Genomic DNA, 25585 nt, shown 5'->3' with positions numbered 1-25585 from the left:
TATTTATACATACAATTATTAATATATACAATTCAGTATCAAGAATGGATTTAGACAAGTTACGTTTACACTACTGGACAAAACAAACACCCACCCATTTATGGGTCAATCTTGATATAAGTGGGGGGTCATTTTATGATGCCACAAGATTACAGGTGAAAATCGACGTTCGACACGCATTTGACCACAAGCGAGGGGTGTTTCGGTCCTTGTGAATCTGTCTGTACTCCTATTTATGGCGCCCTTGTCTTCCCACGTTACAAAAACATCAAAATAAAGGGCCCGTATAAACAACCTGTTGATTTGTGTGGGTAGTCCCCCCAGCGTCACCCGCGTCATGTTTTACCCCGACTTATGAATGAGATAGCGAAGCCGGGAGGGGGGCGCCACCGCTACGCATTCGCCGGCCCGCGCCCGAAGCGACCACACGTCCGTCGCGCTCCCCAACCACAAATCGCGTGCAGTGAAACTTCATAAAAGTTATTTTATTGCAAAAACAAATGGCCATCGATAGTGAAACCTGAAACTGTGTGATTGTGTGTGTTCTGTGTACATTAACCTGTGTTTCGAATAAACTTAGTACATCCTAGCATTGCTAGGAATCAGTGAAAATTGCTGGATTTTGTTGGCCGGCGGACATCGCCCAGGCCAGTATGGAGAGCTACTTTGACATCTCAAACGACCTCAAAGACGTCTGGGATGCAGACATTGACCCGGTAAGTGCTATCATAGAGAAATCGTCTCCACCGAAGTGTATCTGAGAAAGTAGCGGTGATAACGGACAGCTAGATGTTGCTTTATCACTAATGAAGTAATCAACCTGTTTTAAGAAAATAAATACAAGTGTGTGATGTGACTCGACTGCAAATATGATAACATTCGGTTGGAATTCGATGGAATTCATGCGCGCAGTGAATCATTTGCACTTGTGTTCTGTTTTCTTTTAAAACTACAGGTGTTTTGGTCTGTTACTGTGCGATTTTAGTGTAAACTGGTAGGAATAAAGTTACGATTAAGTAGGGGAGTGGGGGGTAATTACGTTTTTACCTCGGAACGCGACCTATTTGCTTAGGTAGGTATGATATAACTGGTTATTTTTCCATCGGGTAACAATACAAGAAAATACCAAACTTAAAGAATCGCACCTTGTTTTGTTTTACTTCACTTATTATAAGGTACCAATAGAGGTCATGGGGATATGATAACTTTAGTCTTTTTCCATTAGAAAAAGAAATAGCCGTTTATAACTGAATTCCATTCCGTTATTTTGCAGCAAAACTTGATGTCCAATTTAATTGCACTAAAGTGGAATTTAACTCGAAATTTCATTCGTTTTCACTTCTTTATTGTTGCTTGAAGTTGGTACAATATGTTTCGTTGATTACTGTTATCAATATTAATAATGTTTTAGTGAGGTAGGCAGCTTATTAAATATTATAAAACTAAGCTGATAACAATGATATGGCGTTATAAATATTGTTACGAATGGATCTTTTTCTTTTAGGTAACTGGATCAGACTTTTACAATAATGGATTAAATAAATCTTGTTTTAAGCAGACACGTCTGAAAGCTGTAAGGTGCATTAGGGTAATTTCGAATGACAGAAATGCTCGGATATATCCGAAAGGGGAATCTTGATATGATGGAAATAATGGTGATTTTTATGCGACTTTCTTAATTAGACGACTTTTAGAATTATCCTTAGGCACTATACTAGTTTTTTTAGCCTTTTACCGCATATAACATTAAAAAAATTGTTTCAATTTGGACTCAAACAGCTGTTTGTACCTAGAGTAGAATTTATAACGGCCATATATGGAACAATATGCGATAAAGGGTTAACAGGAAATATTCTAGGAATTTTGGTCCCGGTATTTCTAAAGCCGGCGAATTAGAATCTTACCATTCTTTTTTATTGGAATTTTATTTGAAAGATTGTATTTTTTTTTTTTTTTTTTTTTACATAATTGTAACAATGTTTGACGGTGTATGATTAGTACCAATAAATGTATCTATCTATCTATCTATCTACCCAACCGGAAACAAGTAGGTATTCGTTTGCAAGCTGAAGATATAAATCTGTGGCCCTAGTGAAAAAGGGTATAACTCAAATTGACTCGGTGAAAAAGGGCACAAGTCCCATCTCGGACTTGTGACCTTTTTCACCGAGTCAATTTGAGTTATACCCTTTTTCACTAGGGCCACAGAAATGTAGTAAGGTGACGAACCCAATTATGGACAGTTTAAGAAAAAAATTCGCCTGTTTTTGATATTTCACTGATAAATGTAAAAATTCTACCGCCAAGCGTGTTAAATCTTGAATGTCCTATCCTTCTTCTACATTTCAAGCGTATTGCAGAATAGATACTCCTATTGGTTTCTTCATAGTTAACAAATTAAAACTAGGTGTTTTTTCTCCAATTATGGACGGCAGTTCTCCAGTAATGGATCCCCCATTATGGACAGTGAAATAAGTTTAAAATTTTACTTTTAAAGCCTACTGATACGCAATGAGTCAATTTTATACACCATAAATACAATTAATTTGGGTTATTTTAACATAGGATTGTTTCTTGTAAATTTTGGTTTTGTAAATTGTTCCTTGTCCATCATAGGAGGTAGGCAGTTTTTCGGGTCCAGTAATGGACACTTGCAAAATAACGTCATTTCTTTATATCTTTGGAGCAACAAACTAGTATGTTTTATACCTTATCTCATGCTTAATGCAGTAAGTAAAACGCATTCAAGATTACACCGTGCGTTATTTTTTTATTATTTTATACATGAACTCATCTCTCTTAGCAATATTACTAAGAATTCGTCTTGATATTTTTTTGAGTAAACTGATGAATTTTATCTTGTCTCCAAATCCTTCAGAAATAACCGAATTAATTGAAACTTCAAAATTAAACAGCTCTACAACTCTAGTTTATGGTACATAGCCGTCAGTTTTTAGAAACTTATTTTAGATACTTATTTTTAAGGATTTGTGTTTTTTTGTCCATAATGGCATCACCGTCCATTATGGGGTATTTTACCTTATCTATAATCCTAATAGATTTTCAATGCTGGAAAAACGTAATAACTACTTCATTACCTAACTCGATCATTGATAAGAAACCGGCCAAGTGCGAATCGAACAACCACGTCCTTTCCGTAAAAAAAACTTATATATTTTTTCCTTTTTGTGAATTTAAATATTTTATTTGCAAGAAATGTGGTACAATAGATTAGGTGGTAGGTAAACATGCATTATTCTGATCGTCACACTTCGCCGAGGGTGTAGGCAATTAGGCATGCAAATTTTTCTTATTGACTAGAAATTTGACTTACGACTACATATTTACAAGTACAAACGATATAGTAAATAATAGGGCAGTCCCGTTGACCTAGGCGAATTGACAAATAATATATTCATATTTCATATACACCGTATTTTTTTGTTTTCCGTTAAATTCTATAGTTACAGTAAAATATCTAAAAATTATAACAATTAAGTTATGTTTTAGAAACCGTCGGTAGGTGATTCCGGTTCAATCTGGCATGATTAAAAAAAAATACAAATCCATACTAATATTATAAATGGGAAAGTGTGTGTGCCTGTTTGTTTGTCCGTCTTTCACGGCAAAACGGAGCTACGAATTGACGTGATTTTTTAAGTGGAGATAGTTGAAGGGATGGAGAGTGACATAGACTATTTTTTGTCTCTTTCTAACGCGAGCGAAGCCGCGGGCAAAACCTAGTTTTATATCATTCCATTACTGGAAACCACATTCATTATAGGTGTTTACTATACCTAATCATTTATTATGCGGGATTTGCTTGATATCTATTTATCTATTTAGTAGATGAGATTGCTTATCACCAGGTGTTTATGAATTTATTGTCGAATCACGTCTTTCCACATACAAATTTTACATAAGTTCATGTTATATAATACACCTAGATAATTTACCCAAGCCAAGATATCAAAAGTGGTTTCCTTGCTGTACCTACTACAATACTTAAAAAGAAATAAAAATAAATAAGAAAAGAAAGTTATGAAATAAGAGTAAATAGGTATCTCATAGGTAAGCGTGCTCCATCGTAGACCGCATCATCACTTACCATCAGGTGTGATCGTAGTCAAACGTCTACCTACTCACACAAAAATATATATATATATATATAAATATTGGGGGACACCTTACACAGATCAACCTCGCCCCAAACTAAGCAAAGCTTGTACTATGGGTGCTAGGCGACGATATACATACTTATATAGAAAACATCCATGATTCAGGAACAAATATCTGTGTTCGTCACACAAATAAATGCCCTTACCGGGATTCGAACCCGGTACCGAGGCTTAGCAGGCAGGGTCACTACCTACGCCAGACCGGTCGCCTAAATAGGTCAATGTGGGTAGTAAAGCCTGACCTGACCTGAAAAGCCTGACTGCTGTTATTCTGATGTATATGGGATGACAGTTCAGTTTTAGTATGAAGAAAATAGTTCTAATGAAATTCCGCTAGATGGCGCGTGGTCATATATTTCGTATTTCGATATTTTTTAATCTAATCTACCTAAAGATTCTAATAATGTTATTAAAATGGTCGACGAAAACAGATACCAAACATAAAACCTACTAACAAGTACCATTTACTAAATATAAATAAAATAAATAATAATAAATAAATATTATAGGACATTCTTACACAGATTGACTGAGGCCCACGGTAAGCTCAAGAAGGCTTGTGTTGTGGGTATTCGGACAACGATATATATAATATATAAATACTTATATACATAGAAAACATCCATGACTCTTGAACAAATATCTGTGCTCATCACACAAATAAATGCCCATACCGGGATTCGAACCCGGGACCGCGGCGTAGCAGGCAGGGTCACTACCGACTGCGCCAGACCGGTCGTAAATATGATATGTAACTGCAAGTTGCTTATTTAATGATTTTTGTGATAACTACCAAGTTTATATTTTAATTTTTCTTAATCTGAATAATTTAGATACCGAACATTATCCATACTAATATTATAAATGGGAAAATGTGCGTGTCTGTTTGATTGTCCGTCTTTCACGGCATAACGGAGCGACGAATTGCCGTGATTTTTTAGGTGGAGATAGTTGAAGGGATGGAGAGTGACGTAGGCTGCTTTTTGTCTCTTTCTAACGCGAGCGAAGCCGCGGGCAAAAGCTAGTATTATATAAACGGGCCCTGTTTTTGTTTCACCTTTTATTCGGTACATTAAATTCTGGGAATTCCTTACATAATATTTGTTTACCTCCTTCGAATTTCTACACAAGTTACCTACTTTGTTTTGACCTTTAGACTGCTCCTTTGGAGGGTTATTTGAAGGATTTTTCCAAGTATTATGCACAGTTTTTACGAAACCCGTTCAGTTTGTTTTTCTTACTTTTCTAATCTAATCGAGCGTTTTTGTGTATTGTTATATGATGTAGGTATTTATTCAAAACTGTGATCAAATTGATTACATACATAATAATTCACTGACAAGAATATAAATATAGGTAACGTAGATTAATAATAATTTAGGTTTATAATACAAAAATATGCAAAATCATAGCTAAAATAAACTTACATTATTCACTCAGCCTAGTGCGCTTTCACATTATCCGATCCGATATCGGATATCGGACCGATATCCCATACATTACAGGCGCCATCTTGGATTTTTTCAATGGAAATCCTTCCGACATCCGATAGCGGGTCGTATAATATGAAAACGGACTTGCGGCGTGCTTTTTTAAAATTATGGCATACCTACTCTGTCATTTAAATATATAAAAAAGGGCGAAATGAACTTAAAATTTCCTATCACAATTTTTCCTCGATTTCGCCTTCAAAACATAGGAATATTTTCCTTCTCTAATAGGCAAGCCGGTGCAAATCGAGTTTCATGCTCCCACCACTGTTCTAAAAAGGTAATGTTACTATGTTCTAGCAAAGACATGTATATATTGGGTTGGTAAGAAAGTAATGAGCGATCGATTGAATTCCACATAAAATTTTTGAGAGAGTTCTAGAATCTTCTATGGTCGAAAGTATATAAAGGGCGAGTCGCACAGTTTCTCGTCAGTCATTCACTAGCTGTCGCCGAGCTAATATAAGGAAGAAAATGGACGAATTAAAAGTGCATGTAAGGCATTGCTTACTATATGAATTTCAGTCTGGCCATTCAGCCGCCGAAGCAGTGCGTAATATATGTCAGCGTGTTGCTCTTGAAGTTGTGTCTGAGGCCACGGCGAAACGATGGTTCCAGCGGTTTCGTAGTGGCGACTTTTCATTATCAGATCAACCTAAGTCTGGCCGACCGGTGAAGATTGATGTAGCCAAATTAAAAACCTTAATTGAAGGAGATCCGAGGCTAACGAGTCGTACTCTTTATTTATTTATTTATTTATTTAAACCTTTGGGAAACAAACAGGCAAATACAACACATATAGTCAAATCACAATACACATACAAAAGCCACACAGTTTCCACTAATGTATAACACATGTATCTCTGTTGCTCAGAATTATTACTAATACATACTAAAGGTAAAATTTTAAATCTATCAGTTCTAAGTTACATGCAAAGAGAGTGATTGTTGGTTGCTAAGGTACAGTTAATAATTTAATTGCTATTTCTACTTTTATTTTTTATTGCGGAAACAAATTGATTTAAGGTTAAATGAAATATATCAATGTCGCCAAATTTTTCGTTATAAATCTTACATGCTCTAGGTAAGAATTTATTTCTTGCATAAGTAGTTCGCCCAGATTGAATTGCAAATAAATTTGTGGAACGAGTTCGCCGATCGGGACATCTAATAAATATTTTTGAAAGTAGATCGGGAGCATCAATAAGACCGTGTAAAATCTTAAACAAAAATATCTGGTCACGAATTTCTCGGCGTGTTTGAAGAGTGTCCAAGTCGTTAGGACTATAATTATTGAATTTATATTTCATACTTCTAATAAATTTATTTTGAATCCTCTCTATTGTATGAATGTGAACCTTGAAGCAAGGATTCCAGATTGTTGTAGCGTATTCCAAGTTCGACCTAACAAATGCGTTGAATAGAAGTTCTAAAGTTTTAGCATCTTTAAAATCCTTGCTTTGTCGTAGTATAAATCCCAACATTCTGTATGCTTTAGCGGCTATTGTGTCTACATGTGAAATTAGTTTTAACTCGCTATCAAGACGCAATCCTAGATCCCTTACTTCTGATACTACACTTAAAGTCGTATTATTTAATGTATAATTGTATTTTATATTATTGTGTTTTCGGGAAAATGTGATAACACAACACTTCTCGATATTTAAATATAGTTCATTCATGGAGCAATATGTACTTAACCTATTTAGATCCGCCTGTAGTTTTAAGCAGTCGTCTTTAGAACGTATGATAGAGTATATTTTAGTATCATCGGCATATAATATTAATTCAGATGATTGAAAACAATAAATTACATCATTAATATAGATGTTGAAAAGTAAAGGACCCAAATGCGATCCTTGAGGAACACCGGACGATACAGGAACAAAGCTAGACGTGTGCCCTTTAATAGCAACTGCTTGTGTCCTGTTGCGTAAATAAGATGTTAACCATCTCAAAAGGTTGCCATGGATACCAAAAGCTTGTAATTTTTGAATAAGTAAAAAATGCGAAATTTTGTCAAACGCTTTCGAATAATCCGTATAGATAACATCTACTTGGAGACCCTTATCCATGGCATTTGTTACATAATCAATTAGCTGACATAAATTAGATTCAGTGGACCGTTTATTAATAAAACCATGTTGCTGTTCAATTAACCTCGGCCGGACTGCGTGAAACAAAGAGTCGTAAATAATTTTTTCAAATAGTTTGGGTATAACCGACAACTTTGAGATACCCCTATAGTTCTTTATGTCGTGTTTATTGCCACTTTTAAAAATCGGAACAACAATAGATCTCTTCCAGCAACTTGGCAATGTCCCAGACTTCAAAGAATAATTGAACAAGAGGCTTATGGGAAAAGATAAGCTCTTCCGACAATTCTTCAAAAATACCGGATGAATTCCATCTGGTCCGCAGCCCTTAGATGTCACCAGTCCTTTGAGATAACTTTCAACTAGAGAAGAGGTGATATTAATTGTCGAAATAAGGCAATCTGAAAAAGAATCATCACAATTCGCTACCGAGTTAGGCTGCTCTCATGTCACCATAGAAACACATTTACACGAGTTGGGAAAAAACTACAAATACAGTGTTTGGATACCGCACGAACTTGATAGAGATCAACTAAACCGCCGTGCCGATATCTGCATACAACTTCTGTCTTTTCGCCGCACATTCAATTGGTTGGACCATCTTATCACTGGAGATGAAAAATGGGTCTTATATATAAATCACACACGCAAACGTCAGTGGCTAGCTCCAAACGAAAAAGGAATAGAGGCACCAAAACAGAGCCTCACCCGAAAAAAGTTATGCTGTCCGTTTGGTGGGATATTCATGGTATTATTCACTGGGAACTCCTACCAAGTGAAATGACTGTTACCGCATCAGTATACTGTAATCAGCTTGAAAATTTAAACCAAAAAATCTGTCAGAATCGTCCACAGCATGCTAAAGTTTTTTTCTTACACGACAATGCTCGCCCACACATTGCAAAAGTGACTCGGCTAAAGCTATTGGAGCTAGGTTGGAAAGTGATACCTCATCCACCGTACTCTCCAGACTTGGCACCTACGGATTACGCATTGTTCAGATCGCTAAGCAATGCCTTGAATGAAAAAAAGTTCGATGATCAAGCCCATCTACGACAGCACATGGCTGAGTTTTTTGAATCTAAACCTAAGAACTTCTTCGCCGATGCTATTCATTCTTTACCAGAACGATGGAGACAAGTAGTAGATAACGAAGGCCGTTATATTTTTGATAAATGATTAAAATAATAAATTAAATAAAAATTACAATATTGGTTATGATTCGCTCATTACTTTCTTACCAACCCAATAGTATGAATTTTCTGAGATGAACGTTTCGCTTTTGCCTTAATCTGTTAAACAAAGGCCTTTGTTTCTATTATTAAAGGCGGCTAGCTCCCGTTTCCACAGCACGTGCTAAAGTCTCAGTCACGTCTCAGTGTAGTTAAAAAGCAACTATCATGATAGCAATAAGGTTCAAATTTATTAAACAGTTTGCAGTATGCAGGTAACTTTTTTTTAAGATGACAAAACGTGTTATCTCCGAAAGGGCTTTTTATGGATTTGAACCTTATTACTATCATGATAGTTGCTTTTTAACTACACTGAGACTGTAGCACGTGCCGTTTAAACGGGAGCTAGCCGCCGTGAATAATAGACACAAAGGCCTTTGTTTAACAGATTACGGCTAAAGAGAAAAGTTCATCTCACAAAATTCATACTATAACTCCGTATCGACAGATTAAGTCTATGAAAAAAACGTACCTAGGAACTGTCAAGAAAAATAGGGTCGTCTAGATGGCGCTGCACCTTTGGTTGACTCTCGGCTAGGTGGCGCTAATATACATTTTTGACAGTTTTTAAAATATCAAGTGAAGAATATGGGCCAAATTGTCAAAACTGGAGTACAAAAGTTTTCATCCTGTGTCGAGATATGGCAGTCTTATGTACTGTGACTACACATTTACTTTGACAGTAACTCTCTATATCCTCTTTGATTCTAGTAATGTTCTGTAAAAAGTATACCTGTCTTGATTCAGAGCAAAAAAGTTGTACCGGTGCGCATATTGCGTACATCTCCCCTTCAATTTTTTGCGCAGTTGTTATAGTTCAATGGTCAGACTTTTTTCTGCTTGACGCACTGAGGCACAGTTATAGAACGTGTATTTAATTATCTATACCTGCAAATATCAATTACTTTTACCTAGGTATAAAATTTAGTGTTATGAAAAAAACAATGTTTCAAAAAACAAGTTCGACTGCTAAAAATACTTATGTTGGTTTAACCCCTGGAACGCACAGTCCCATATCCGTCACTGATAATTTCATTAACAAATCATAATTTATTAATTACTACCTAGCACAATTTTTGACATCGGCGTTCCAGGGGTCCACAAAAATGTGAAATTTTGGTTTTATTTTTTCTTATGGCCGTACTTAAATTATATAATTAACACCTACTTAGAAATATAATTATTTTGTTAGTATCACTCGACCTTTTTTATTTTTTAGAATCTACATAATTTTATCCCAAAGATGACGTCAGGTGTCGCGTGGCGGTCACATAGTTTTATAGTTTAGTTTAGTTTAGTTTAGTTTTATTTATTTCATAATGATAAATTACATTATAAATTATGCTATGTTAACCTATACGAATTTACATTATGATCGTCAATATAATTATTTCACATGCATTCATTCAATTGTATAATATCAATAATAATAATCAAAACAAAAAGAGTTAACATAAAATCGAATTCAAACTAAAAAAATTAATACATAATGGAATACATTTCAAATGAACAAATCTAATAGGTGGGTATAGATATCTCATAATAATGATCGTCATATTAAAACTAAAAGCATTAATTAAGAAAATCACAATGTCGAATAATATAAATTTGACATAACATAGGTAGTACTGTCAGTTAATACAGTTTTAATTATGAAATAAATTATGAAATAAATTAATTTTCAAATATTAAATTATACCTAAACATTTAAAGTGACCGTCGAAAAATACCATTTTCAGTCGAGTTCATAAGGGCCTGTTCACACTAGCGATTCTTTTCGGCGATTTTTGGGCGATGCGAGATCGCGGCGAGCACGCAACGAGCTCGCCGCGGGTCGTCGCGGCATCGCAGCAATTTTTTATCGCGATTGTAACGCCGCGTACTCGCGGCAAGCTCGCCGCAATTTCGCTGTTGTTATCTTTACAGGCTTTTATTATTCACAAAATGGACTCTGACGAGGAGATACTTTTAGCTGTGTTGCTCAGAAGGCAATTAAATCGAAAACGAAAATCAAACCGTAAATTTTGGGAGGATCCCGCATTGGACTACCGCCTAGCAGAAAGTGATTATAATATTTTGTGCCCTTTCGCAAGAGTGTTGAATGTAACCCAAAATAGTACATTTCGTTATAAGTGCGAGAAGTAGGTATTTCATTACTTCACGAGTCCCGAGACATTCTCGCGTGCCGCTCGTGGCAAATCTCGGGACGAGTGACTGTGCTGGACGCTTGCGTATTTCTTCTATAAACAATTAATTATCAATTTCTGATGCCATTTTCGCGTAACGGGATGCAAATGCGTCTTTGACTTAAATGGTAGCATAAAGTGGGTAGATTAGATTGTCTACCTCATAAACAATCGCGGCGCAGCTTGCTCGCCGCGTGCTCGCGGCGATATTATGCGATAAAATAATCGCCGCGATGCCGCGACGACCCGCGGCGAGCTCGCTGCGTGCACGCCGCGATCTCGCATCGCCTAAAAATCGCCGAAAAGAATCGCTAGTGTGAACAGGCTCTAATTCATAGCAATAAGGTGAAAAAATGTTATGAACTCAACTGAACATTACGTGTCAAACACGAATTTGTTTTGAGTTTTAGGTGCACATTTCTTTCGACTCTTTTGTGAGGTAATAAATAACACTTTACGTAGCACTCGATCAAATTTCGATTGATACACTCGATTGGCCAGTTCTGATATATTTAGCACATTTTATGTTCATAATCGAGTAAGAATGGTGCAACGCAACAAATTGCACTGTGTAAAAAACAAATAATAAAAACTGATCAAGCGTGAGTAATAAATTTAAAAGAAACGTATATAAATTATATTGGGTTGGTAAGAAAGTAATGAGCGAATCATAACCAATATTGTAATTTTTATTTAATTTATTATTTTAATCATTTATCAAAAATATAACGGCCTTCGTAATCTACTACTTGTCTCCATCGTTCTGGTAAAGAATGAATAGCATCGGCGAATAAGTTCTTAGGTTTAGATTCAAAAAACTCAGCTATGTACTGTCGTAGATGGGCTTGATCATCGAACTTTTTTTCATTCAAGGCATTGCTTAGCGATCTGAACAATGCGTAATCCGTAGGTGCGAAGTCTGGAGAGTACGGTGGATGAGGTATCACTTTCCAACCTAGCTCCAATAGCTTTAGCCGAGTCACTTTTGCAATGTGTGGGCGAGCATTGTTGTGTAAGAAAAAAACTTTAGCATACTGTGGACGATTCTGACAGATTTTTTGGTTTAAATTTTCAAGCTGATTACAGTATACTGATGCGGTAACAATCATTCCACTTGGTAGGAGTTCCCAGTGAATAATACCATGAATATCCCACCAAACGGACAGCATAACTTTTTTCGGGTGAGGCTCTGTTTTTGGTGCCTCTATTCCTTTTTCGTTTGGAGCTAGCCACTGACGTTTGCGTGTGTGATTTATATATAAGACCCATTTTTCATCTCCAGTGATAAGATGGTCCAACCAGTTGAATGTGCGGCGAAAAGACAGAAGTTGTATGCAGATATCGGCACGGCGGTTTAGTTGATCTCTATCAAGTTCGTGCGGTATCCAAACACTGTATTTGTAGTATTTTCCCAACTCGTGTAAATGTGTTTCTATGGTGACATGAGAGCAGCCTAACTTGGTAGCAAGAGTACGACTCGTTAGCCTCGGATCTCCTTCAATTAAGGTTTTTAATTTGGCTACATCAATCTTCACCGGTCGACCAGACTTAGGTTGATCTGATAATGAAAAGTCGCCACTACGAAACCGCTGGAACCATCGTTTTGCCGTGGCCTCAGACACAACTTCAGGAGCAACACGCTGACATATATTACGCACTGCTTCGGCGGCTGAATGGCCAGACTGAAATTCATATAGTAAGCAATGCCTTACATGCACTTTTAATTCGTCCATTTTCTTCCTTATATTAGCTCGGCGACAGCTAGTGAATGACTGACGAGAAACTGTGCGACTCGCCCTTTATATACTTTCGGCCATAGAAGATTCTAGAACCCTGTCAAAAATTTTATGTGGAATTCAATCGATCGCTCATTACTTTCTTACCAACCCAATACATACATACATACATACATACATACAATCACGCCTGTATCCCATAAAGGGGTAGGTAGAACACATGAAACTACTAAAGCTTCAGTGCCACTCTTGGCAAATAAGGGGTTGAAAGAAAACGAAACTGTGACATACATAACTACGTTTTATTTATAGGTGTGTATTTAGTTTCCGTACATGAAAGGTATTTTAATATTAATATTTCGTTTTTTTTAACTTACCACCACCTAAAAATCAACTGCCTAACGACCACCAATGTAGTATTCGGGGGTCAATGAGACCTCTGGGCACCTGTAACAGGTTCCAAGACGCGTGACGTCACATACCATATACGGTGTCAAATATATGTATACGTCCGATGTACGACGCGTCAAATGTACGTCCGCTTCTATTGCGCTGTTGTAAGGTGGATAATTGTGAATGTTAGGGTAATTTGTCGGTATGGGTCTCGTCTCGGTTGAGTTGGGTGAATCTTGCGCGTATTCGTGTTCGTAATGGTGCATGCAAGGGAATTGACCAGTGTAACAGTAAGTAGAAGTTGTCTTATAAGAGTTAAAAGTACAGTTAAGATATAATAGTTATTTGTTATACAAGGGGGCAAAGTTGTATTTTAACACCGAGTGTGGAATTAGAATCCTGAACTTGCGAGTTTTTTAACACATGAGAAGTAAAATACATTTGCACCCGAGTGTAACACTAAAATTTTCCCCTCACTATAGCGAGGAAACTACAACTCAAAAAATGCGTTTTTCACTGCTTCCAGTAGTTCCACGGGTGGTAAATCATCTTTATTACTAGATTCACCTACTTGTATCAATTTTAAAGCAGTTAATTTGACTATATTCAAGGTCAAATTACTTTACCCACTAGTGGATAAAATGCGTTTTTACCCGCTGGTATTAAAGGACAAAACACGTGTTTCCGAGCTAGTGAGGGGAAAAATACTTAATTAAACAGACAGGTAGATTCTCACCAGTTTCTTTTGTATATTTTTGGTATGAAACCCTAAAAAGGAAAAAATGGGAATACACAGACACTACGAAGGAATGCACCGAAACCGAACGTGAGTCAGAAACAGTTTAATTTTAAAACTAAAATTTCGGTCGTACACTAATTAAGTAATTACCTTCAACCCCCATTAGTAGTCATCAGCGGTTGAAACAAAATTAAATATAAAAATAACATTCCTAATACTCTCATGCCTCAAACGCACGGTCCAAAAGTGTAGTGTTTTAACTGCACAGAAACTGGTCACCTTTTACCCGCGTAGCAGTCGCAATGACGCCCATCATGGTCTTACGGTACCCCGTGGAGCGTCGACCTAGTGCGTTGAACCTCGGGTCCGCGTTTTTTATTAACGCATGGTCACACTTGTAAGATGGGCTCACGCATTATTTACGTATGGCCACATTTGCTTGAAAGACTGGCATGAGGAAAAGGCGGCAAATGTAAAAAAAATGTAGGTGAAGGGTTGACTTTGCGTGGGAAATATTATTTCGCGTTTATGTTCACTGGGAAAGTAGACATGTCTAAGACAGACTCACTCTAAAATACTAAACGGGTTGCTAACTCATATTATTAAATTAAAACGGGACTTAATCGCGTAAAACTTACGTTTTATATTTAACCCGACGTTTCGGACATGACATTACGTCCGTGGTCACGGGTAGACTGGCTGGGAGTTGTATCAACATCTTCTAGCTGTACGAGTTTTTCGAACTACCCGCACTTGATTGTCATCAGTCACTTTTACGCTAGGGTTGCCACTCTGCCTACATACAACACTCACGACATCCGATGGTATGGGACGGGAAGTTTTCTCACGTTTACACTTGCTAATCACTGATCCCTCGTCCCATACCATCGGATGTCGTGAGTGTTGTATGTAGGCAGAGTGGCAACCCTAGCGTAAAAGTGACTGATGACAATCAAGTGCGGGTAGTTCGAAAAACTCGTACAGCTAGAAGATGTTGATACAACTCCCAGCCAGTCTACCCGTGACCACGGACGTAATGTCATGTCCGAAACGTCGGGTTAAATATAAAACGTAAGTTTTACGCGATTAAGTCCCGTTTTAATTTAATAATATGAGTGAAGATCGGGTTGCTAACTGCCAGTTTTGCATAGTCATCCAGTATGCCAGTTCAAAATGACGCGACATTCGATTTTTTTTAAAGACAAGCTAGCCTTCGCGCTTAAATTTTTAAATTTGCCGTTTCTTGACTGACAAATTGGGTGTGCTACAATTTTTATATGAAATCGTTAGCCTCTATCTACTAATAGGCTCACTGAGAATGTATTTGTTGTATCAACTCGATAAAGACATAATTACTATTACTTATTCTGTATCTGTGGTCCGGATGATTTGGGAGCTTTGGCCTTTCGCTATGAATTAATTAGTTGGGCGCGGTCTGACCGGTCCGATTAGTATTCTAGATATGTTTTTGATCTGTTCGCATTCCTACTGCGGCTAGATTGGCATTCGTTGGATTTATAACTTGTCTGCAACATAGTAAGTTGTTGCTAGGCCCTACGCTTAGACAGAGACCTACGCCTAGGCAGCTTGCGGGCACTTCAAATTTAGGATTGGCTTGTCTCAGTCTCAAGTCCATAGCTTGAAAGTGCGATAGGGATGGCCTGATGTTTTTATCACAGCTTAAATTGTCTGTGACAGATTTGGAACAAGGAATTTGAGGGGTTAAGGGACCATCCAGGCTAAAAGCGTTTTGTTATTGCATGATTCGATTACAGATAATGAATACGATCTTTTACTTGAAATTCGACATTTAGAGACATCTCTGATACATTGTAGTAGCGTTATACTTTAGTTAAGAACTTAGAATTAGTATTATCAATTGTAATTTCAGTTCAACTTTAAATGTTTTTTATATATGACGTGTAAAAGTGCCCCTGTGGCCTATTTGCTGAATAAATGATTTGTGATCTTAAATGGTGAAACCATATACGCTTATTTTGTTAAGTTACGCTAGCGAAGTCTTCAGCTTTATAGCAACCTTAACTAAGTCCATAGAAATGTATGTCTTTGACTCGCACATCTGAATATCTCACCTTGTTTTCACATAGCTTGCATAATGAGTAATTATAGCTTTAATGTCTAATTAGCGTTAATGGCACCTTGCTTCCAGCAACTTGATTAGTAAACCAAAACCCATTTTTGTAATAAAACCGGTTTATGTATTGGCAGGGTGCAAAGCGGGTGGAGGGGGTAGCTAAAACGATCACAGCGCTCACTACGGCCAAAATTGACATCTTAGTCGCTGACTTGCGCTGTCAAATCCATATTGCAGTAAACATTTTCATGTCGTTTTTGAGATAAATTTAATACGGGCCCAGTAAAATTTGTTATGGCGAATTGTAATAACTCCAAGAAAAGTAGCGACTAAATTCTAGCTATTTCCAAGACCGTGGTGGAAACGAAACCACCGTTTAAGTGAATAGTTGCCGTAAGAAGAAAAGTGTCGTCCAATCTCTGAAGTTTTACTTAAAGTGCGTAATCATTTGATACAAGTATTGAATTGAATTTACGGTGAATTTATAGTGCAAATTTTATTGGAGGTAGAAAAGCCGACGTGGAAGCCAATCCCAGTTATGTTCGGAAATAATTTTATTTGTTTCCTCATCTGTGCTCCTGTTTACAAATCGAAACGGATTGATGAAAATGCGTAAATATCGAGGTTTCAATGGGAAGAAGGAGCACGAGAACAATAGAAGCAGAAGCAGTCCATCCACTGAAGGCTTATCACATTTTAAATAAAATTCCTGAGAACTTATTTCATCGCATTCATGATTGTATTTGATGTGATATCTGGTAAACCTCCAATATTTTAAGTAAATGAAACAAGTTTATGTAATGTATATTATAATTAAACGTTATTATAGCTAGTTTGTTTTTATTTTACAATAAACCCTGTACCCTGCAATGATACTTATAATACCTATAGTTAGCCTATGAAAATGACAGGATAGCAGTGAACTGATCAACTATTTCAAAAGCCAATGATTTATTTATACTTTATTGCACATAGGTACAAATGGTGTAAAAAAGTCTTCAATCTCTAGAAAATGCCCAGCTAGCACCAATTTCTTGTCTTTATTCATCGTCTTAGGTTGGAAAATGATTTCGTGAGCGATGGCACGAAACCCCGTTTTAGTCACCAGTTTGTTAATTTCTCACTGAAAACAACAATTTTAATGTTATTAGCGATAATGTTGTAACCACCGTCGTCCAAAATTGTCTAATATAGTAAAATAACACAAGATTTCATTAATTTTTTCACAATTTTTACTTACTTCTCGCTTAACAGCGGCGACAATATTGTCCATAATGGTCACCTGTCACGTGGCGTGTCGTCGCGCACGGTCCCAATACCGGTTGTTTCCTGGTTCTGAAGAAAGTATTTCTGACATTCTTGCTTGACGCGTCTTGTCTTGACTAATATTCGTTAAGTGTTAGGTTTATTTTGTTACTTACTAGAGTTACTAGCGACGCGTCCCGGCTTCGCACGGGTAGTTACTATATACAATATGCATTAAAACTTTCCCCACTCTAAGTATCTATTAAAAAAAACTGCATCAAAATCCATTGCGTATATAGTTTGAAAAATCTAAGCAAAGCGCTTTTTTTTAGTTACCGGTTACCTACTATGTATAAAAATGTGACAACAGACAGACGGACAGAGTCGTTCCGTAGGGGTTTCTTTTGTACCTCTTTGGTACGGAACCCTAATAAAAATGGTTTGCGTTTCGACTGTTAAAATATTTGTTATGAACGATACAAGTGCGAATTGTGCTAATAAGCCGTTAGCACATGTACCGTTCAAAGACGACCGGTCTGGCTCAGTCGGTAGTGACCCTGCCTGCTAAGCCGCGGTCCTGGGTTAGTCCCGGTAAGGGCATTTATTTGTGTGATGAGCACAGATATTTGTTCCTGAGTCATGGATATTTTCTATGTATATAAGTATGTATTTATCTATTTATGTATGTATATCGTTGCTTAGCACCCATAGTACAAGCTTTGCTTAGTTTGGGGCTAAGTTGATCTGTGTAAGGTGTCCCCAATATTTATTTATTTATTTATTTATTTTGTAAAAGGCTGGCTTCGGATCGACCAAAGTGGAGACAACTTCATCAAGCTGCACCGACAAGAGCCCAACTCTTAAATTGAATTGATTGATTTTGTATGTTGGTATTTTTTTCTTAGAAATACGTAAAAATTGGTTTCTTAGAAAATATTTTGAACAGTGACACAATTAATTACGTCTCTGAACTGAGTTGGCCAAAGACAGAATCCATACTAATATTATAAATGGGAAAGTGTGTGTGTCGTCGCTCCGTTTTGCCGTGAAAGACGGACAGTCTTTCACGGCAAAACGGAGCGACGAATTGGCGTGATTTTTTAAGTGGAGATAGTTGAAGGGATAGAGAGTGACATCGGCTACTTTTGTCTCTTTCTAACGCGAGCGAAGCCGCGAGCAAAAGCTAGTAACGTAGAAGAAGGTTCTAAGCAAAAGTAGAAGAAGGTTCAAGTTTCATATTGATTATCTATATATTTATTTTCAGTTTCATTTGCGGAGTCAAATACTTATTTGTTTTATAAGGGGGCATCAAATTAATACCTGAGCAAGCGAAAGATTCCAATATTCAACCGCGAGCGTAGCGAGTGGTTCAGAATGTGAAATCATGAGCGTTGCGAGGGCTTCAAGGTTAAACACACCTTGCCACCGAGTAAAACACAAAAATTTTCACCACGTAATGTTTTCGAGTGATAAGATCCTACATCCGTTATGATCGAAAGTTATAAAAAAGGTCTTAGACACCGTTAAAGAGTCATTCGATTGCTTCCCGTCACATTGTTTATACGACCATGGTCGGAAAGCCAACAGTTTCCTCTTAACGGTAATAGCGTTAATAGCCGTAATAAGTAGCCGAATGCGAGATTACATATCATGATACACTTACCGTTACATTTATTATGCTCTCAGTAGGTTATGTGCCGTTCCTGGGAAAATCCCTAAGGAATGAGAAATTCCCCTTCATAGGGAATGTTTCTCAAATATTCTTCAAAGTTGCAGCCAAAATGGCTTAAAATATTCGCAAGAGAGCTCATAAGACTGAAAGCGAACCCGCAAACGCTCTGGTGCCGTAGCCGAATGGCATTTCTGCGACGCGAAACGAAAACGATACGCCGCGAAAGTTATAAAGTTAGTTTGTCCCTTTACTACGTCGGGTATTGGTGTGATAGAAAGGGACAAATGAACTTTATCGGCCTGATAACTTTAGTGTACGTTTATGAATGAGGGGGTTAATAAATGTCATAAAATTAAATAAAAACCTTGAAATTATATTCCTATGTCAATATCACACTTACTGCTACAATAACGTTCAAAACCCCGGGAAATACGAGCGCGACAAGAAACTATGATTTAATAACAACTTGAAATACTGTTATATCGAGACATTTTTTTATTATACAGTGTGTTTGGATAGCGGTGTCGGAGCTTTTAAGGACGTAAACTACAATCAATTTTATCGATAAATTACCATGCGAATTTTTTTTTGTGTCAACGGTAATTAAATGGCGGCAATTTCAAAATTACAAAGAGCTGAACACGGGTGCACGTGGTATTTCTGGAATTATCTGTCTTTTATCGGTCCTATTGTTGCAAAAAAATCTCATTAGAGAGCTCATTAAATAAATAAACTAATTAAGCTAATTGTTTGACTTAATTATTTCAATAACAAGGCCAAAAAAAATATTAAACATAAATAATAGTAAGAAATTCACCTAAATTTTTCAATTAATTAAAATTTTCATGAAAACTAGGTCACTAAGATAGGTTTTTGTTATTGTCATTTGTTAGTACAGGATGTAAGCTAAAAAATAACACCATAACTACAGTTATACCTTAAGTACTTTAGGAATTAGAGGTCCTCAAACATGAACCAAAAAATGTAGATTTGTCGCAGGAAGGGAAAAAATTAAACAAGGTGTTGCTTATAATAAAAAAAAATAACGTAACTTACCTAATAAGTTAATTTAACTAAGAAAACAAATAAAAGTAACTGTTCAAAGTGCCCCCTCGATTTTGACCAGTAACCAGAGACCCTCGACTAAGTATCAGAAGGATAGCCAACCATATGAATTTAAATTTGTGGACAATATGGAGAATATTAAAAAGAGAAGGATTACATCCCTACCATTTTCAAAGAGTGCAGGACATCATCGAACCTGATTACGCTGCAAGATCAGTTTTTTGTGCCTGGATTGTCAGAAGAACACGCGGGGATGAAACGTTTTTGAAACGCATCATGTGGACAGACGAAGCCACTTTTACCCGATCGGGCTTTACTAATCATCGCAACCAGCACCTGTGACAAATGGAAAATCCTCATGCAGTGAGAGAAAGTTCGTTCCAGCATCAATTTTCCGTCAATGTTTGGGCAGGAATGATCGATGATATTTTAATTGGGCCAATTGTTTTACCAGGAACAATGAACGGTCCGAGATTTTTAGAATTCCTGCAAACGCAGTTCCAGGATGCATTAATGGAACTACCCATTGCTTATAGATTGAGGATGATTTTGCAACTGGACGGAGCTCCCCCACACTTTGCAAGAGATGTGCGGAATTACTTAAATGAGCACCCCGTGGGTTGGACGAGATGGGCATATCGCCTGGCCACCTCGTTCACCGGACTTAACACCACTCGATTTTTTTTTATGGGGCACTCTGAAGCAAAGAGTATACGTCGATATACCAGCGACTAAAGAAGAATTGATAAGGAGAATCGTTGAAGAAAGCAACGTGTTAAGAGAAGACAATGAAATGATTCGACGGTCTACGCAGCAAGTTGCGATAAGAGCAACTGCTTGTCTTCAATATCGAGGGGGGCACTTTGAACAGTTACTTTAATTTGTTTTATATTTTTTGTTAAGTTAACTTATTCGAATCGTTACGTTATTACATTTTTAGTATTAGCAACACTTTGTTTATTTTTTTCCCTTCCTACAAAAAATCCGAATTTTATGGTGCATGTTTGACCTCCTGTAATTCCTAAAGTACTTAAGGTATGACTGTGATTATGGCGTTGTTTTTTAGCTTACATCCTGTTCTAACAAATAACAATAAAAAAAACCTATCTTAACGACCTAGTTTTCATGCAAAATAAATTAATTGAAAAATTTAGGTAAATTTATTACTGTTATTTATTTTTCATATTTTTTTTTGACCTCGTTGTTCAAATACTTGAGTCAAACAATTAGCTTAATTAGTTTTCTTATTCAATGAGCTCTCTAATGAGATCTTTTTTGTGAAGATAGGACCGATAACAGACTGATAATTTCAGAAATACCACGAGCACCCGGTTTCAGCTCTTTGAAATTTTAAAATTGCCGCCATTTAATTACCGTTGACACAAAAAAAATATCGCATGGTAATTTCAGGGGCGGCTCACTCCGCGATTCTATCGCCGCGCTACAAGTACATGCTGGCGGCCGCGAGTTCGCGGCCTACTCAGGGGTGGCGCGCGTTCTCACGGAAAGCACGTTCGCACTTTCTATTGTTACTTTACGTCGCGAGTTTTTTTAAGGTTCATATGCGATGACCGCGTGTGGAATGGCTAATAATGCCTAGTTAAATAGACATCATTAATAAAATAGGACAATCTTATACAGATTTTTAGCCTTATTAAACTTTTCCGTGGTACTGGGAAAAGTTTAATAAGGCTTGTGATGTTGGGACTTAAACAAAAATATATAAATACCTACTGTATATAGAAAGTACCCAAGACTTGAATGTAATAGTACCTAATTATAACATTGTATCTGAGTATTAATTCGTTTTAATCCATAAGCAACCCTATCGTCTGACGCTGCGCACGTGCGACTCGTTTCTTTGTTAGAATTTTGTAGGCATTTAAAAAGGCGGCATTTCGTGAACATCAAAGCAGTGGGCCTTCTGTACTTGTACTATTATATATTCTGTGGTAATTTATCGATAAAATTGATTGTAGTTTACGTCCTTAAAAGCTCCGACACCGCTAACCAAACACACTGTATGTCCTGAGAGCAACGTCGCGTCGGTAGCTCTCAATAAACAACATAAATATATTCCGACGCTTTACAAGCGTTTATGTAAATAATTTGAATATTATAGACAAATTGTTACACAAAAGGCTAGTTTCCTATACTTACTCAAAATAAAATATTTAATGCAGTGCAGGAAATAAAGCGCCACATAATTAGAAGAAAAATATGGACAGTAATTATGTTTAAACATAATTTTTAATTGATAAGTCAAAGAGAAAGATATAAGTAAAGTAAATGAATTGACGGTGACGTCACTCCTCAGTATTTCATAGTAATTCCATATTAGCAAATCCTTTTGACAGTTCTTAAAAAGAAGCTGATTTGACTAGTAGGAAACTAGCTTAATCTACTTTAATATGAAAAACATTAGAAAACATCCTTGACTACCTTGACACAGGAACACATATCTGTATTGCATCGTGTTCACCTCACAAATAAATAGCCGTATTCTAACTGAGGGCCACTGGATACATAGGCAGGTTCACTGCCCATTGTAATAAAATCATTAAAACGAACAAGCCAATCGATAACCAAAAAATTAAAATTTTGAAAAATCCCCCGATCGCGACATTGTGGACCGATTTTTATGAAACATGGCCAAGAACACTCCCGACTAACTCACCTTGAAAACAAAAAAAACTAAATCGAAATCGGTTTATCCGTTCGGGAGCTACGATGCCAGGAACAGACAGGCAGACACGTTAAAATTATAACACCCCGTCGTTTTTGCGTCGGGGGTTAAAAAGTAGATTAGATTAGATTTCTTTATTACCTACATGATAAAAATTACACTATAAAGTTACATATCAAAGCGATGTTTCTTCTCATCATGATCGTCAAAAATTACATTATAAAGCCAAATCGAAAACACGTAACTTAATGCGTATTTTTTTAAGTTTTATTGATACAATTACCTCTAATTAATACCTTCGTCACGTATCGTAATTTGTTATACGTGTTCGTAATGAAATTTCTAGAGTTCTAGAAATATCAAAGTTCTGTAGATATATTGCTCTTACGTGCCGAAGTAATTGGATTACTCAAAACAATTAGATTAATTAGTATGTAGTTTTATTTTGCCGTTAAGAGTTTATTATGTACGTGACTATTAGTAAAAATAACGAATAGCACAAATACTTAACACAATTATACAAGAAGGTTAAGACAGACACTTGTAGATAATCCTCATAGGTATTGGGTAGCGGTCCAGGGTGTGAATCCCGGTAAGTCCGTTTTCATATTAGGTATCCGATCCGATATCGGATCGGATAATGTGAAAAATACGAAACCTTTCCGGAAAAATACGAAGGAAAATCTTTTCGCACATCTTTACCTACTTTAATAATTTAAAAGTATTATTATTTATTACTTCTTGAACGGAGCATTTACAAAAAAAGAAAATTAAAGAAAATACCTCTATATGAGGGCATAAAATAAAATTGACAAATTCCCGGCATTTATTTCGATTGCCCACTCCAATATTAATAATAGTCTCTCAACCACACCCTACTTGAATGCATCCATGCAACAGAGTTGCATAATTGTATACGGGCCCGATTTTATCACAAATACCCATAAAACATTTAATTTATATTTACTTATTTCTCGCGTTTTGTCTGCGGGCGCTTTCATTGATAACAATGTGATTTTGAAGCATTAAATAATCAGCTTGTATTTAATTTATTATAATCTGTTGGAAAAAAGCCATCTGTTTTTGATTGCCACTGAAGTAATATATCGGACTAAAGCAAAACTTTACACCGTGTTTTTATTGAATTCCGTTAACTTCGGCATCCGGATACATAGGCAGGTTCACTGCCCATTGTAATAAAATCATTAAAACGAACAAGCCAATCGATAACCAAAAAATTAAAATTTTGAAAAATCCCCCGATCGCGACATTGTGGACCGATTTTTATGAAACATGGCTAAGAACACTCCCGACTACTCACCTTGAAAACAAAAAAAACTAAATCGAAATCGGTTCATCCGTTCGGGAGCTACGATGCCAGGAACAGACAGGCAGACACGTTAAACTTATAACACCCCGTCGTATTTGCGTCGGGGGTTAAAAAGTAGATTAGATTAGATTTCTTTATTACCTACATGATAAAAATTACACTATAAAGTTACATATCAAAGCGATGTTTCTTCTCATCATGATCGTCAAAAATTACATTATAAAGCCAAATCGAAAACACGTAACTTAATGCGTATTTTTTTAGTTTTATTGATACAATTAATGAATACCTTCGTCACGTATCGTAATTTGTTATACGTGTTCGTAATGAAATTTCTAGAGTTCTAGAAATATCAAAGTTCTGTAGATATATTGCTCTTACGTGCCGAAGTAATTGGATTACTCAAAACAATTAGATTAATTAGTATGTAGTTTTATTTTGCCGTTAAGAGTTTATTATGTACGTGACTATTAGTAAAAATAACGAATAGCACAAATACTTAACACAATTATACAAGAAGGTCAGAGGGGTTAAAACAGACACTTGTAGATAATCCTCATAGGTATTGGGTAGCGGTCCAGGGTCTGAATCCCGGTAAGTCCGTTTTCTATATCGGAATCGTAATCCTATATCGGTTCGGGTAATGTGAAAAATACGAAACCTTTCCGGAAAAATACGAAGGAAAATCTTTTCGCTCATCTTTACCTACTTTAATAATTTAAAAGTATTATTATTTATTACTTCTTGAACGGAACATTTACAAAAAAAGAAAATTAAAGAAAATACCTCTATATGAGGGCATAAAATAAAATTGACAAATTCCCGGCATTATTTCGATTGCCCACTCCAATATTAATAATAGTCTCTCAACCACACCCTACTTGAATGCATCCATGCAACAGAGTTGCATAATTGTATACGGGCCCGATTTTATCACAAATACCCATAAAACATTTAATTTATATTTACTTATTTCTCGCGTTTTGTCTGCGGGCGCTTTCATTGATAACAATGTGATTTTGAAGCATTAAATAATCAGCTTGTATTTAATTTATTATAATCTGTTGGAAAAAAGCCATCTGTTTTTGATTGCCACTGAAGTAATATATCGGACTAAAGCAAAACTTACACCGTGTTTTTATTGAATTCCGTTAACTTCGGCATATTAGGCATTTATAGTTAGGTCCATTATAGGAAACAGAATGGCATAGTCAGTTTTCTTAAATTAGTTTTTTCTTTCTAAAAAAAACATACACCTGCGATAGATGTTTCTTCAATTACTGTTGAGAAACGGGCTTTACAATTAACTCACACTAAGCAAGTGTCAAAACTAGATGACTTGACAATCGCATATCGAACACACAAAGGCCGTTTCTTAACAGCAATTGGTGTAACGTCTATCGCAGGTGTATGGTGTTTTTCAGAAAAAAGTTACGAATTAA

At 36.4% G+C, this 25585-nt stretch overlaps 1 protein-coding gene across 2 annotated transcripts in view; it reads left to right on the top strand.

The window, feature by feature from the left end:
- Positions 1-402: 402 nt before the first annotated feature.
- LOC125228887 (cyclic AMP response element-binding protein A) overlaps positions 403-25585 on the top strand; it is a 242443-nt gene continuing 217260 nt past the window's right edge. For both annotated transcript variants that reach the window (XM_048133592.1, XM_048133591.1), the window contains exon 1: positions 403-716. In XM_048133592.1, the coding sequence (XP_047989549.1) occupies positions 654-716 (63 nt within the window). In that variant the 5' untranslated portion in view covers positions 403-653. The remainder of the gene's footprint in view (positions 717-25585) is intronic.

Source organism: Leguminivora glycinivorella, chromosome 8, assembly GCF_023078275.1.
Source record: "Leguminivora glycinivorella isolate SPB_JAAS2020 chromosome 8, LegGlyc_1.1, whole genome shotgun sequence".
Classification (NCBI taxonomy): Eukaryota; Metazoa; Arthropoda; class Insecta; order Lepidoptera; family Tortricidae; genus Leguminivora; species Leguminivora glycinivorella.
This window is presented reverse-complemented; position numbering and strand designations above follow the sequence as displayed.